At 43.6% G+C, this 16942-nt stretch overlaps 1 protein-coding gene across 8 annotated transcripts in view; it reads left to right on the forward strand.

The window, feature by feature from the left end:
• The window catches only part of LOC132334412 (protocadherin alpha-C2-like), a 127934-nt gene extending 111203 nt beyond the window's left edge, over positions 1 to 16731 (forward strand). For 6 of the 8 annotated variants that reach the window (XM_059860461.1, XM_059860464.1, XM_059860463.1 and 3 more), the window contains exon 4: positions 14799 to 16731. In XM_059860461.1, the coding sequence (XP_059716444.1) occupies positions 14799 to 15109 (311 nt within the window). In that variant the 3' untranslated portion in view covers positions 15110 to 16731. The remainder of the gene's footprint in view (positions 1 to 14798) is intronic. The other 2 variants (XM_059860462.1, XM_059860468.1) reach the window with 1 other exon arrangement.
• Positions 16732 to 16942: the final 211 nt, after the last annotated feature.

The raw sequence follows: 16942 nt of genomic DNA on the forward strand, positions 1-16942 counted from the left end.
TACAGGTGCAGTTTTGCATGAGCCTAACATTTTCACAGGGCCTACCAGGACTGACCTTTCTTTCCAAACCCCCAAATATCCATGATTTTAGAAACATTTTATCCCTATACAATCAGCAGCTCTTGCTGCTGTCCACACAGCTGGCATTTGGCTGCAGGAGTTGCCTGGTTTGGTTTTGGGTTTTTTTCCCTTTCCAGTAGGGGAGCATATTGAAATTGCTGAAAAAATCCCCTTCCATGGAACTGTCAGGTTGCACAGTCTGAGGATGAAGCATTTTTCACTTTGTGCTCCCCTTCTGACACATGCTGGTCTCACAGCTTTGCAGTGAGGAGTTCCCAGCTCCTACAGCAAAGCTGAGACCTGGCTCCACAGCCCAGGAAAGGCAAGGAGCCCCTGCAGAGGGTCCAGTGGAGGCCACAAAGATGATGAGGGGTCTGGAGCCTCACTTTTATAAGGAGAGACCACAGAAGCTGGGCCTGTTTAGTCTGGAGAAGAGAAGACTGAGAGGGGATCTCCTTCATGCACATAAATATCTCCCAGGGGTGGCAGAGGGTGGTGCCAGGCTCTTTTCAGTGATGCCCAGTGACAGGACAAGGAGCAATGGCCATAAATGAGAACACAAGAAGTTCCAGCTCAGCATGAGGAAGAACTTCACCACATTGAGGTGGCAGAACAGTGGAACAGGCTGCTTGTGGAGGTCAGGGAATCTCCTTCCCTAGAGACATTCCAGCCCCACCTGGACACATTCCTGTGTCACCTGCTCCAGGTGCCTTGGCAGGGGGTGGGACTGGATGGTCTCCAGAGCTCCCTTTCACTCCTAAAAATTCTGTGACAGCACCCACTCAGCTACTTCCAGATACAGAATTGATCATTTAGGAAGATTTTTTCTCCATGACTTGACCTGGTAATGGTGGGACTGAAAAAGGTACTGGGAAAGTAGACTCTGATGTGTAAAATTTAGGAGTCAATCACCACCTCAAGAATTGCAGAAACTCAAAACAAATGACCCAGTTTTGTATTAACATGGACACATGTAATACACAAAATTACAGCAGGAAAATGAAAGTGTAAGGTTTAATTCTGTGTTAAAATAGTTTTATAATATTTTACATGTGGATTCCACCAGATGGCAAATTAAAATTCCTTTTGAAGTGAAGGATTCAAGGAGCAATACCATCACCTTTTAGCCTTTATGAACACTAAGATCTTTAAATGTTTCTATTCTTTGACAGCTTGTCCTAGTTACCTGAGCACATGACACATTTCCTGGAAGGAAAATAACTATGCTATCAATCCACATACAGTCTGTCCTTGATTTTTTTCCTGCCTGTTCATTTAAAGGGATCACAAGTAAAATAAATTTTCTCCAATTTAACCAGGGTAGGATTTTTTCCAGAGTCAGCCTCCATTAAGCAACAATGTGGAAACAAAGCTAATTTCCCCTTCTTTGCTCTCAGATACCCATTTTGCATCCTTTACAATCTCTGTGTAATAATTAATTTCCCAGATTTCATCTTCTTCGAGCCAGTTCTTCCATTTTTAATATTTCCTTCAGAAAAGTGAAATGGCAGGAATATGAAATAAATAAGTTTTGGATGTTTTACTACAATTATTTGAGCCTTTCTTGAAAGAGAGCTCATTAACAAATGAGCAGTTCCTGAGTATAATGTAAAGCATTATTTTATGTGGAAGGACAAGTCTGAGCCATTTCTCCAATTGCTCCAGTGAGGGAACAATTCTTGGCTTAAAGCATGACTGGGGCTAAAATAAAAATAATTTCAATATTTTCAAATTTCAATATTTTGATTTTAGTAAAACTAAAATCAAAATATTGAAATCCAAAGCATATCATGTACTAACTCATACACTGGGATTGTGAGGGGCCTATTCTGACGTGGTCAAAGTGATCAAGTGAGAGAGCTCCACCCTCTTTTTGTGTCTTAGACTTCCAAGAGCCTCCCAGAATTAATACTCACCATCTGATGAATATTTAAGGCAGTGTGGTCTCAGACAAGTCACAAAGGCAGCTGCAGCTGCTGAAATGCCTTTTGCAATGTGCTGCCATCCATTTCCAGCAGCTGCCAAATTTGATCTCAGCTTTGCTGAGGTAAACTTACCTTAATATTCCCTAGGTGTGTATTATCCCCCCTCCAAGCTATCTTTTAGTAAAGTTTCTTTTGTTTCAGTATTATGTGGCCTTTACAGCACATCAGCTGGCAGTTTGTGATTTCAACTGGTGTGGCCAAGCAGAACAAAGCACTGACCAAGTTAGGGGGTTCATAAACACATTTAAATGGGATTTTAACAACCATCCAGAGCTGAGGTTTGATATGTGATAGATCTGCATGCAGAATTACACCTGTAAATATCCTTTGAAAGCCTAATTCATCATTTGGCTCAGTTTTGAGAGGACACCTTTAGCTGCAGCAGAAGACAAGCAGAAGGTTTGGCTTCATCATCCAGGAGGTCCAGACCTCCAGAGCAGTCAGGCAGGTTCATCCCATCAGCACCAAAAAATCTGCTTTTTAAAGAGTTACAGGTCCAGGTGACTCTCGGTGATCATAACAGCTGGATTTACCTACAACCTGGTAAAAAATCCTCCAAATGTGGGCCTTGCAAGCACTTGAATGAGCAAAACTGCTTCTGCAGTAGGAGAAGGGATGTGGGGAGCCTTTGCAAGGTCACCTCCCTGTTCTTCTCAAGGAATGTTTAAAGGATTCTGAAAAAGAGAGAAATGATGTGGTGTGCTTATCCAGGGGGCTTATCATATTGTATTAGCACTTCCCCATCACATTTAATTAAGATTCCTTTTTAACTGATGTGGAATATTATTAGCTCCATTCATCCCATATCAGTAAAAAGGAATAATAATGGGATGTGAGGCTAACAGGAGATGATAGGGAGCTGCTAATGTGACATACATATTGTGGAAGGGAAAGAGAAAGAGTGCTGTGACTGCCAGAGTCTGTTCTGAGGCTCTGGATGTTCTCAGTTCCACAGCCCCATTTTGTGGAAGGTATTACAGTGACAGATGTCTTTTAGGGCAGGTTGCTGGCTAACAGAGAATCAAAATAGACACTGGTTAGTATTTGGTTAATTGGCTTTCAGGGGAGGAGAAGTTTGCAGAGGTTTAGTGATAAACTAGTCAGAGTAGGTCAGCTGAAGGATTTGTAGGTCTAAATGAATTTTATGTACCTCTATGGTATAGTTTACTTTTAATATTATGAAAATAGTTGGGAATAACAAAATCAAACTAAATTAAACATTAATAGTACCCTTTCTTCCCCTTCATAGATAGAGAAAAGGCCAGTTTCAGGTTTCATCTATAAAATACTGTAAAATTATCCCTTTATTTGAGATCAGAGCCAGAGCCAGCTAGGGAACAGGTGGCAGCTCTGAGGTTCAGAGCCATCTCCAGCCTCTGAGAGACAAGGAACTGCATTTCCCACTGTCTGAAGCCTTGTGTGTTGGGAGATTTTTAAAGAATATCCAAGCAGAAAGCTTTACCCTGTAATCATCTGGCCTGGAGATTGCAATGGTTTGGGCATCTGGGATGAGAGCCCAAGAAGTCTGTAAGCTAAACACAGATGATGAGGAAAGTAAGAAAAAATTATCTCTAAGACCATTTCTCATGTGTCTCTGCTCCTTTACTATCCTGTCCTCTCTAAATGGTGAAGCTCACACATTCATTCATGTTTAAAATAGATGCCTCCAAGAGCACTGACAAAAATGTGTCCCTTTTTCTTTCACTACCACTTCAAGCACCCAATTAGTTGGTTAAAATTAGACTCTGCCTTGAAAGGCTAAAATTGATGCTTCAGGTTTCCATAGTTACTGTCTTTCTATTAATTGTGCTCAATTAAATGGAGGGGATTCTCTCTTGCTCACCCTGCTGGGTTTTGGGAGCTGTGCTGGACCCTTTGCTGTTTGTGCACCTGCAGTAATGGGGGCTGCTCAGGTAAGGTACCTGTGGAAGGTGTGAGAGCTGCAAAGAGCTGGAAATTTATTTCAGAGCTGTAAAGGTTGGTAATTGATAAAGTTTTGTTGAGGGGGAGCAGGAGGGAGGAACTGAATTGAAGTCAATTCTTTTAGCAGTGTTCACTCTCCAAGACAGACACAAACAAAACCAATCTAAGCCTGTCCAGGAAAACATAGAATCACAAAATCATGGAATGGCCTGGGTTGGAAAGGACCTTAAAGATCTTGTTTCCACCCCCCTGCCATGGGCAGGGACACCTTCCACTGCCCCAGGCTGTTCAGGGCTGGCAGTTTGTCCAGCCCTGGCCTTGGACACTCCAGGGATCCAGAGACAGCCCTGTGCCAGGACCTGCCCACTCTCACAGCAAAGGATTTTTATCTAAAATCTGATTTAAGCCTATTCTCTGTCAGTTTGAAGCCATTCCCCTTGTCCTGCCACTCGATGCCCTTGTAAATGGAAATCCAAGACTCAAACGTTTAATCCTGCCTTCCCTTTAGGGAAATTCTCCTTCTTTGGGGATCAGTCACAGCCAGGCTTTGAGACAGGCCCTGGGGCTGTGGACAGGAGCCCAGGTGGATCCTGTGTCACCCCACAGAGGCACAGTGGCCTCCAGTGGCAGGAGATGCCTGCAGAGGATGCACTTTGTCTCTGCTTTGGCTTCAGTTCAGCAGCTCGGGGAGCCAGGGGAGGAGGGGGCTGGCTGCCTGCAGGGCACTGTCACAGCTCCAGCAGCAGCCAGGAAATGCTTCCTCCTTTTCACCTTCACAGCAGGATTGGTGATGCTCTCTGAGCCTGTTGTCTCTCCCATAAAAGGGCTTGGATGTTAGAACAAAATTATTTTTTTATTTAAATTTGACAGAAGACAGTAACCAGAATTGGCTTTCCATAATGTAGATTAAGCAGTGCACAGACATGTTCTTCCCTCCTGACATTCAGGATTTTGTCTTCTGCACTGACATTTGCTCTCTTTACAATCTTTCTTGTCCTTATATAACAGAGGCAAACCTCACCCACAGCAGCAGCCTCCTGGAATGGTTGGAGTGCCATCCCCTCTCCTGGTCACATCCAAAAGATGTGAGCCACAAAGCTCAAAAATTTTGAAATTTCTGACTCCAAGTCCACCTTTTTGGGATGTGTTGCCAAGCACTCCTAAAATCAGCCTTCAGCAGAGCTCTGGGAAGCTGCTTGCTGCTCCAGTCTTTCAGTTTAGGGCATTTGAGGACATTTAATTAGGACATTTAGGCTGCACAGCACCTGGTTTGACATGAAAGCAAAGAAAATCCTTTCCTTTGTGCTATTGAGACCAACCCACCACAGATCTTCAGGGGAACATTATCCTCAGCCACTGCCCACACCTTCCCAGGTACTGAAGGGCTGAGCAGTCCCCCCAGCTCCAGTTTCAATTTTCCTGCACTATTCTCTGCCCTTTACCTGCCTGTGTGCATTAAAACAAGGGCAGAATGGCTGCTGCTGTAACTGCCCACACTGAGTTAAAAACACATTTATAAGATGAAAATAATTTGGGATTTTTTTTGTTTGGTCGGTTTGGGTTTGGATTTTGGGGGGATGGAGGGGAAGGGGTCTGTTTTCAGCTATGAACTCTTAAATTAAAACAGACACTGTGAGCCTGCAGATATGGGGAAATACCCCCCCAAAAGTATTTTTTCTTATGTTTCAGGAGTAATGTCTCTCTGATCCCCTCTTCAAGCAACACAGACATTCAGTGCTGCATCCCCCAGGTCCAACACTGGGTTAGAGCTCAAAAGATGCTAAGGAGCATCCTGGATGTGAGCACATGCAGTCTCAGGGATGCAGCAGATTAACCCTCAGTTTGGGGAGGAAAGGGGTAAAATTCTACCTGTGGGAGCAGGGCTGGGCACAAGTACAGCAGTAGAAGGATATTACCTGAAAAAGTCGATATTTTTATGGGAAGAAAAGTGGTTTTCAGCCAGAGAAGAGTGAGAGGAGCTGCAGACCCCGTGCTCTGTTTGCTCCTTCAGCAGCTGCTGGAAGCCATTTACCAGGGCTGTGCTCTGGCCACAGCAGGCTGTGGTAGCCAGCAAATCAAATTATGCTTTCACAAATCTCAGAGTATGCTGGCAGAGCTATTTGATAGCTGAGACAATTCCTTTAATACACAGCCATGTAAGATTGGTTTTTATAATGAGGTAAATCATCTCAATTTAAATTAATTGTCAGTGTCAGCGTGGACAGTAACCTGAGAGTGAGCTGGAAGTGACCTCTGTGCCTGGATGTTGGAGCAGTGGGGGGTTACAAATCTCCCACAACATTTGTGCTATAATTACCCTGTTTAATGATACTGACTTTAAACCCAAGCACTGGATTAAAGCTGCAGGCTCCTGGTGGGGAGAAGTTTCCATTTTGTTCATTCCTCCAGATTCAATAATGCAGAACAGGTCAAAGAGATGGGAGGGCAGAGTGAGAATTATTTGGGTTTTTGTTTAATACTCCAGTCTGAGGAAGTAATTCGTGATGTTTGGGATTATTTGGCAAAGTGTTAGTTAAACTGGTTCAGTTTTGTCCTTATTGAATAATGTTTCTCTCTCTTAGTTCTATTTCTGTCATTTTATCATGCTGATGATGGATTTTTATTCACTTCTTTTTTTTTTTTTTGTGAGCTTGAGTTTTTGGTTTGTTTTGTATTTCACGAAAAAAAAGAGAAAGATTAAATGGGCTTTTTAATCCCAAAAAGGCTTAGGGATGATCAGTGAAGCCAGAATGTCCACAGAGATCCTCCAAATGACACAGAGAGGGTTTTTCAGTGCATGCTGTTTGCATTGGATGTGCTGTTTCAGACTCTTTATCATGGTGAATATTCATTAAGCCTGCCAGAGGCAGGAGCTGCAGTCAGTACAGCATCAGCAGAGGAGGCAGGGAAGAGAGAAATCAGGTTAATGACTAGCTTTCCCTGCAATTTGCTTCCTGCTTATTGCCTGATCTCAGTTTTAAACAAATTCATTTAATTAATGTGTTTTGCTCCTTTGACCTGTGGACAGAAGGGGCTGTGATTAATGATGGGATGTTCTGAGTCCTACAGTGGCTTCAGCCCTCGTGTTCTGCTGTCTAGAAAAGGAACATTGAAAAATATTTCCTTTAATTTTGATTGAAAGCTTTTCTATTTTCTGCTTCCATGAGCTACCAAATTTTTAAAGACAGGGACAAAGTGGGGAGAGGTGGAACAGAGTGAAAACAAGCTGCTGTCTTGGCTGAGCATGTCACACAGTCAAAGATGTCTCTGCAGGGAGACAGAGCTGCACAGAAATGCTTTCCTCTTCTCCCCCTTGAGCAGGGGCACATCTGTTCTAACATGAGTTAGCCCTCCTCTGACAAAGGTTCCTTAAGAAAGCAGCAGAGGCATAGGAGGTGGAGAGGATGTTCATGACACTCAGGAAATGTGGGCAGCTCACATTATGGGGAGTGAGCACCACCTGTTCTCAGTAAACAGCAGATTGGAGCTCTGGGGCTGTGCAGGGTCAGGGGAAAACCATGTGGCCTCTCCAAAAGCAAGGAAAATGTCAGGGAGAGAGAAACTGCAGGCCTGATGGGACAGCCCAGACCTGCTGGGATATTGATTCCTGGGCTGAGTGATGATATGTTCTGTGAGCTGACATTTTGCCCCAAATGTAGGAGACATCTCAGTTTCAGACTGTTTGTACCCATCTCTCAGCATTACCTCTCAGCTTGGAGGGTTTTACAGGCTGGTGAAAGCCAGCCCCTTCCATTGAGTGAATTTGCAAATTCCACACCTTAAATCTCAGTGGCAGACCTGTACTTCAGAGTTCTGCCCCAGAGCTTCTGAGCTGCACTGGTGGCATTGCTGTCATAACTAAATGTGGCCTTTGAAGGGGTGGAAATGGGGTAACCTTAAGAACATGGCTGTGCTCTCTCAGGCATTTTTGGACAGAAGATGCCAATGCCTACCTAAGTGAAAATCCTGTGAAAGGATTAGGGCTGGGGAAGTTGCAGACAGTTGCACAGGATTTTTTGTGGCTGCCACTGTTAAAGAGATTAGTTTCAAACTTCTTTTTTCTGAAATGCTCTGGCATGGTCATTAGTGCAACACCCACTGAGCCATGGTGCTGCTTACCTGGTAGAATTCAGCTCCTTTTTCACTAGCTACCCAAAAGTTAGCTGTCTCCAGCAGAGGGAGGAACAAAGAAAATTTGAATTTTTTTCAACAGAACCATTTAGGTTGGAAAACACCTCCAAGATCATCATGTCCAACTGATCACCACCTTGTCAACCAGACTGGACACTCAGTGCCTGTCCAGTCATTTCTTGAGCACCACCAGGAATGGTGACTCCACCACCCCTCTGAGCATCTCCTCCCAATGCTTGACAACCCTTTCTGTGGAGAAATTCTTCCTAATGTCCAACCTGAATCTCTCCTGGTGCAGCTTGAGGCCATCTTCTTGTCCTGCCACTGGTTGCCAGAGAGAAGAGGCTGATCCCCCCCTGGCTACAACCTCCTGTCAGGGAGCTGTAGAAAGCAAGAAAGGCTCCAAAGAGAGTGATAAGGATTCAATACCTCAATGCCAATTCAATACCTCTTAAACCAAGCATTTAAACCAGGTGGTTTGTTTATAGCCTATAGCATGAATTCAGTTAGACTGGTAGAATGGATGCCTACATTTCTGGTGGCTGATTTTAAGAAAGGGATGTTTAACTCTTTAAGAAAAGAAAAGTAGGTACCTACGGTTACTACAGGTTAAATTTGAGGGACCTGGTTCCTTGTTGGTGTCCAGGCTTCCTGCAAAGAGCAGGGGTACCTCTGAAAAGCTGTGTGCTGAGAGCAGGACTGCCTGGAGCATGCAGGTGAGGGGACACAGCTCACCTGCAGCCTGCTCCCTTTCTGGAATCTTGGACACTGTGACATCCACATAGAATCCTGAAATGGTTTGGGTTGGAAGGGACCTTAAAGCTCATCCAGTGCCACCCCTGCCATGGGCATTGTCCCAGGCTGCTCCAAGCCCTGTCCAGCCTGGCCTTGGACACTTCCAGGGATCCAGGGGCAGCCACGGCTTCTCCAGGCAGACATGACCCTCTGTATCTGACACTGTGTAGGAAATCAGGTGTTCCAGAGCAATTAGAGCTTGTTGAAGCAGTGCCTGTTGAGGTTTTTATGTTTTTCAAGTCCTGTGAGAGGTAGAGGGCTACAATGCATGACCATTAAATGCCTCTGGAAGAGAAAAAGCATTAGCTCTGCACCATACCCTATTCCCTCCAGCTTTCACATAGGTGATTTGAGGATATGGAGGTTTTTCCTGTGTAAGTTTGCCCGTGCACTTCAGACAGCAGTCACGGGATGGAAAAAGAAGTATTTTGAAAGACAGCCTAGAAGTCCTTTCATGCCAGCTAAATATGTGACCTACTCAACTGCAGAGTCTCTGCTGCTCTGGCTTCCATTTAAAGTCTACTGAGACATTTGTATTTCGGTGAGAGTGGGAAAGGGAAGGGGTGAAAAGTTCATCTCCCATTTTAGCTTGCAGACACACAGGCAAAGGAGCATCAGGACCTGCAGGTGCAGCCTAGATTTTGGGTTCTGCTGCATGCAAGCATTTAAAAATTTAATTATTTGGTCATTGAACATGAAGTCTAAAGCATTCCTTGAGAATAAAAGAAAAGGTTCAAAGTAATCCCAAAAATTACCCCAGGAAATGACCGGATTTGGCTTTTATGTATGAACTCTGGCAACCCCCCTCTCTAGCTGTAGGAAGAAAAGAAGTGTAATGTTTTAAATTAAGTCTTATAAATATAACCAGGGGTTTGTTTTATTTAGATTTTTCTCTGAGCTTAATAAACAAATTTGAAGCATTCAATTAAAGATGCAGAAAATATGTAAAAGAAGCACAACTAATCCCATTAAATGTAAAAGGACACATAAGTAGAAAGCTTTTGTTGTTGAATCCCTGCTGATAAGAAACAGCAGAGATGTTTAAGGAAGCCTTGGACTCTAGGTAGTAAATGACATTTATCCTTGATCTGAAATGCCTAAACATACGACTTTGTCAGTACAGCTGAACTGTGACCTTCCAGCCTGCCAATACAGATAAACACACTTGTTCTCAGGTAAATCATGCAGAAGAGACATTTCCTGAGGACTGGAGAAGCCCCACTTGCAGGAAATTATGGTTATTAACTCATTAGATTCTCTGTGTCTCTGTCTCTTTGTATGCAAGCTCTCCACACAGCAGTAAGGATAATTAGTTTCCTTTGGCTTAGTGAGTATTAAGGAGTATTAAAAAGCTTAGTTCATATGGACAGCAAACATATCCAGGGGCTGGGACAAAACCAGACATGGGTACAGGCAAACCCCCACAGTCTGAGAGAATCCTGGTTCCAGGGTAGGTGGGATGGGTTTGTTGTGTTTGGATGTTTTTGTGGCCAATGTTACTGACTTCATCTGGTGAGTTGATTTGCCAAGTCAGAACCTGATTGAAGGGTCGTTTTCCTGCTCTGAATTAGATTTCAGTGGTGCAGATGTGGATGTGCACCCCACTAATCTGGCAAGAGGTTTTATCCAGGAGATTCTTTGCCTCAGGGATACCCTGGATTCCTGCATGTCACTGCATTTGTGTGGCCAAATGGATAACATGAAGTCCCTGTCATTGTCCCATAGCCTGTGCTCAGCCTCAAAAGTTGATCAGAGGACTGGAGCACCTGTCCAGGAAAGACTGAGAGAATTGGCATTGCTCAGCCTGGAGAAAAGAAGCTTCAGGATGGGTTTTCTCTTTGAGCTAGGTCTTATGAGCTCTTAGAGGTTCTATCATCCCTGAGATAGCCTAGCTACTTCAAATGGTATAAAATTAGTAGGATGACTTCTGAGGTAGTGTTGGAAACAGAAAAGTTTTAATAAAAGGCAAAATAACAAAGTTCTTGTCGAGAAAACTCGAGCTTGGGGCAAGAGGTTCTTGCTCTTACTAAAACATCCCACAAAAGTGATTATTTCCTTTGTTCTCTTCTTTTTCTAGTGAATTATTTAGGTGGGACTTTTTGGCTTCTGTCTAATTGGGTAGCCTTAGGTTTGAGGTGAAGTCTTAAAGGTCTTATGAGGTGTCTTTTTACCAAATTGAGGAGAGAAACTTCTGGGCTTTTTTCCTTTTATAAGGAGACAAAGGACAATTTGGTCACTCCATCAACAGAAGGCACATTCCTACACTTCAGGGTGACCTTACTGCCTCTCCCAGTCCCTGGGGGGAGTGCACAAGATGGAGAGAGACTATTTGGAAGGGCCTGGAGTGACAGGACAAGGGGAATGGTTTCAAACCCACAGAGAGAAGGTTTAGTTCAGTTATTAGGAAGAATACAAGGTAAGTGTGGGGAGGCCCTGGCTCAGGCTGCCCAGAGAAGCTCTGGCTGTCCCATCCCTGGAAGTATTTAAAGCCAGGTTGGATGGGGCTTGGAGCCACCTGCTCTAGAGGAAGGTGTCCCTGCCCATGGCAGGGGGCTGGACCTGGGTGATGTTTGAGGTCCCTTCCAACCCCATTCTATCATTTTATGTTTCTGTGCTCACACCAAGGTGGCCCAGCCATGCACTGCAGCTCCAGCTGTGGCCCTGCAGCCCACAGACTTCTCACCCTCTGCTCTTCAAAGGAATTCTTCTTCTCTTTGCTACAGGGTTCTCCCCAGCCAGAGCAAGGGTGGGTCAAACATGATTTGAGGTCACCTTCAGCTGCCTTTTTCCTGCCAGGAACAGAACAAGAGCACTGGGTCTGGGCCAGTGTTTGGAATGCATATTGTGTGGGCTTGTTGGGAGAAAGAGAGGATTTATTTGTCAAATAGGGCTTAATTTATTATGTGCAATAGGAAAGCTCCCAGTTTTGTATTGCAGCAGAAAGACAATTGGTTAATAATTTGGAAAAAGGCCAAGACACACATTTTCCACCTTTGTAATTTGTCATCTCAGGGAAACAAAAGTGATCTAAAAGGTACCTGAACAAAACAATTTATTAAGCAGAAATGAAAGCTGGTTCATATTAATGCATTTGTTATGAAAGGACTTTCTAGGACATTGTTGTTACTTACAGGAAACATGTAAAAAATCTGAAGCTGCTACTTAGGACCATAGGAAATTTACAGGAAAGCTACAACTGATAAAATAGAGAAACTTTTAATAATAACTTCAGAAAAGCTATCTGATACTTGAGAGGTCAAGGTCACTGAAACAACATCAGCAGAACATAAAGTCAAAGCTTCTCCATCATTAAATACAATCTTAGGGGGAAAAGAAGTGTACAGTGTCTTCTAGTTTTGATTAAATATCACATTGCAAAAGCAGTTGTGTCATGTCCATGTGCCATGGAGGATCAGAGAGGCCAAAGATTTCATGTGCCAGACCTCTTACTCTGATGGGTTCAGAGATGGTTCTGATGTGTTTTGTACACACATTTCTTGGGTTTTGTAACATGGACCTGCTGCATCACTACAGAAAAGCTTAAAAAAGGAATCCTGCTTCCCAGCCTTGTTTTGCTGCCAGGCAGGAGAAAGGTTGGCAGGCAGTAAAATGTCTTTTCAGCTTTTGAACCTAAAAGCAGAGCCTTATGTCTGCATGCACCACACATCATTTATTTCATAAAATAGAAAATTACACAAACAACATAACAGAAGATGAAGAATTGTTAAAGACTAAGAAATACAGGGGCTGCTGAAGGTAATACAGCATTTTTCATTGTGGCTGCAGGGGTACAGACCAGCCAGCACCAGGTGTTTTCTGGCAAGACATTGGGGATCTCCCTCTAGAATGTCTGCTTTGTTTTCTCCTCCTGCCCTCTTTAACCAGCAGGAGACCTTGAACTTCTCAGTTTCTTCTCCCCCATCCAGTGTCCTCATTTCCTCTTCCAAGGGACATGGAATCCCTCTGAAATGGTTTCCCAGCACAGTTCCCCCTCCTTCTTTACCCCAGACATCTTTGCCTCTTCAGCTGGACAGCTCTGATACGTGATGCTGAGATTTAATCAGATCAGTGGAGCTGGAATTGTTTGTGTGGTGTTGTGGGTTTGGGTGTGGCCAGGAGTGCTACAAAGGTGAGAGTCCCATGTTTTGTTACTGCACTTTTAGGGTGTAGATAAGAAAGTTTTCGTCTGATTTGAGGGCTTTAGCATCAGAGCATAAACACTGAGTTTTCCCCTGATCACAGCTGTTAAAACACTTATCCATGATACATTAAAATAGATATGCTGTTCCTATTCAAAACTGGCAGTCATGTAAATTACACCAAATGTTCAAAGTATAAAAGGAAAGAAAACAACCAAGTCTTCAGGCTTTCTCTCACAGGAAAACCTAATTCTGTAGCATTTTATTTTGCTAGAAATTTGTTCTTGTCAGAGCAACACACGCCAACATCTCAATCTGATTAACTCAATCTAATCAAAATAATGGAAACAAAATTAAAACTGACTTCATCCTGCAAGCCTGAAACTGGGGATAGAACTTCACTTTATATTTGCCTGTATAAAATACTGTGATTTAGAGAGAATATCAGGGTGTTCTATGGTTCTGTGAAGACCATGAATGTTTCTGAGACCAGACTGTGCACCCTGATGGAAGCAATCCTGCAGTGGCTCTGCCCAGGCACTTCAGGTCATTCTGGTTTTGCTCTGGGGCTGTGTCTGCTGCTCAGCCACATTGCATCCATTCCTACACACAAACACACATGCTGCTTGGCCTCAGGTTCCTCTCTGGGATGCAGCAGCTCAGAGTCACACAGTGGGTCAGCTTGGAAGGGACCACAGCAGCTCCTCTGGTCCAACCTCCCTGTTCAAGCAGAGCTCACGGCACAGGATTGCATCCAGATGGTTCTGGAATATCTCCAGTGAGGGGAACCCCACAACCTCTCTGGGCAATCTGTTCAGTGCTCAGTCACTGCACAGGAAAGCAGTTCTTCCTCATGTTCAGGTGGAACTTCTGGGCATCCATTCCTGTCCCTTTTTATCCTGATCCATTCCTGTTCCCTCTTGTCCTGATCCATTCCTGTCCCTTTTTGTCCTGATCCATTCCTGTCCCTTTTTATCCTGATCCATTCCTGTCCCTTTTTGTCCTGATCCATTCCTGTCCCTTTTTGTCCTGATCCATTCCTGTCCCTTTTTATCCTGATCCATTCCTGTCCCTTTTTGTCCTGGTCCATTCCTGTTCCCTCTTGTCCTGATCCATTCCTGTCCCCTCTTGTCCTGACCCATTCCTGTCCCCTTTTATCCTGATCCATTCCTGTCCCCTCTTGTCCTGACCCATTCCTGTCCCCTTTTATCCTGACCCATTCCTGTCCCCTCTTGTCTGGCTGCTCAGCACCCCGGAGCAGAGCCTGGCTCCATTCCAGCCTCTTGACACTCTCCCTTCTTTCCCTGCACGAGGATTCCTGGGCACATCCATCACAGGCTGATTTGCTAAAATACCCACCTGGATAATGCCAAGGCTGTCACCTCCTGCCCTGGCCACTCTTCTAACCCCGTCCCACAAGGCTCACCACCCTCAAACACACCCTTTTGCCATGCAATGCACGTGCTTGTCTTTCCTGCTGTAAAACACTGCCATGGGCTGCATCCCAGCGATCTCTTACTCCAAACACTTCAAATCCAAAAGATCAAAATGGGATCCAGAGCCTGTTGCACCCAAGAGCACGAGGAGGGGGTCAGTGCATGCAGACACTGAGCAGGCTGGACAGGAACCAGGGGCCAACCCCCAGATGAGCAGCCAGGCAAGCGAGAGTCGCTGTAGGCTGAAGCCTTTCAGACAGAAAGCTGCTGCTCAGAGTGCCCGTGTTTAAAGATGCTTTAAGCTTTTCTCCCTGTTTTGACTTTTTCAGAGCCTGAGGCGGGAGAGGTGTCCCCCCCAGTGGGAGCTGGTGTGAACAGCAACAGCTGGACCTTTAAATTCGGACCGGGCAATTCCAAACAAGGTGGTCCTGGTGAGTTGCCAGACAAATTCATTATCCCAGGATCTCCTGCAATCATCTCCATCCGGCAGGAGCCACCAAACAGCCAAATTGACAAAAGTGACTTCATAACCTTTGGCAAGAAAGAAGAGACCAAGAAAAAGAAGAAAAAGAAGAAGGGAAACAAGACTCAGGAGAAAAAAGAAAAGGGCAACAGCACCACTGAGAACAGTGACCAGTGAGGGAGTTATACTGAAAAAACCCTCTTAGCCAGTTTTTGTAATAATGGCAGATTTCTCCTATGTAGCAAATCCCAACTTCTTCCTACTGTTAACAAATTTCCTGTATGTACAGACTTGAGAAAATCAGCAGGAAATTCAGTGTCTGTCTAAATTGCTTAACAGGTTTTGTCTTAAAAGCTTTATTAAGTCTGGTGTTAACTCTTTTTCTCCACTCTGGCTTGTTTTCAGAATCTAAAAAGCAGACACAAGTTTCCTTTCTCCTACGCCGAAAAGGAGAATCTTCACAGTACAGCCAGTGAGAGGTTGGACTCTGCACTGTGGTTCCTGTGCTCCTGTCTTGATGACACTTACAGGACAGGTTTATAAGTTTTAATGTTGTGCACCCTCTATCTGATTGGAAATATTTGTGTGCAGATGTCAGCTAGGTGATATGAGATCAGATTATAAAATGCAAGACGAGCTGGTAATTATGCAACAGAGGAAACACCTAATGAACACAAATGTTCAAAGATGTTCAGGCTGGGGAGAAAATGTCTGAAAGGAGATGAGCAGACTTGTCAAATCCCAAGAAGTCACTGTGTGGAAATACTGACTCCTATACATGACGTATTGTACACACTGCTTCAAATGAAACCTCACATTTACAGCTCTTTAAGTCACCGTAAATTCTATCTCTTTACCAAGCAAGCCATTGGAAAAATTGTCCCTTAAAGCCCTGCATTACCCTGGTAAGGCTAGCCCTCAGAGAGTAACAAGGGCTGGGCTGACATCCCAGGAATGTAACTGTGATGCTGTGTGTCCCTATCTCCACATTATTTTGCACATTATGTCTCTGAAAAGGTCAGAGTTTTTCCACGACACTTATGCAAAAGAGAGAAAAAAAGTAACGTTAACTATGCTATTTGTTATTTGAGATATTTATTTATAAAGAGATATAGCTGTAAATGTTAAAGAAATATGATGCCCTTTAACCCAAACAGAAGTCAGTCTAGAGCCATTATAAATTACAATTGCTGCTATTAAAGTGCTTTAGAAAAATTGCCTGAACCATCTGTACCATATCGGCCACTTGCCAATCACAGCTTTATTCTGTCGGGTGACTTGGGGGCTGCCTCTTGCATGTATTAATAAATACAAGAGTATCTTCTCTTTTTTTATTTTCTTTTTGCATTATTCTGCACTTTGAATACACCTTTGCAAACAAACTGTCCTAATAGGAAGAAGCAGAAGCAAGCTCCTCACACAGATGGATTTACTAACCTGCTAGCTCTGTGCAGTACCTTGGTGTTACCTCCCACACGACCTTTTCTGATTTTAGTTTTACTTTTCTATGAGATTATGGATTTCTGACCCTACTAACACTCCTTATGTAAAATTCAAGTACTGTATGTATGCTGTATGCTCTTATAAGAATCCTGAAATATTTATTCTGTGCTTGTGTATGTGAATGTCAATGCAACTATTATTAGAGTGGACTTTAAGCTTTACCGTTGAATGTAAATTCATTATTTCTTTTTTGTACACTTGTGGAAAAGTGGAGTAGTGTTAATTTTTTAAGCCACTGTTGATTATCAGTTTTTTTTTGTGTATGAAACACAAGTAAAATATCTTTCTTAAACCAAGCCATGCATGCATTTTGGGATTTATTGGTAAGAATCTGTGAAGCTGAAGTTCTGTGAATTACTAAACCTAAGGGTATAAATGGAGTACTGAATGTGGTTGAGGATGTTGATTTAAAACCAATACATGTATTTTTAAATAGAATATGGCTGATGAGGGAATTCCAAGGAGTTTTCTACAATGTTGTACATTCACAGAATAAAGCTCAAGTGT

Source organism: Haemorhous mexicanus, chromosome 15 (assembly GCF_027477595.1).
Source record: "Haemorhous mexicanus isolate bHaeMex1 chromosome 15, bHaeMex1.pri, whole genome shotgun sequence".
NCBI classification, from domain to species: domain Eukaryota; kingdom Metazoa; phylum Chordata; class Aves; order Passeriformes; family Fringillidae; genus Haemorhous; species Haemorhous mexicanus.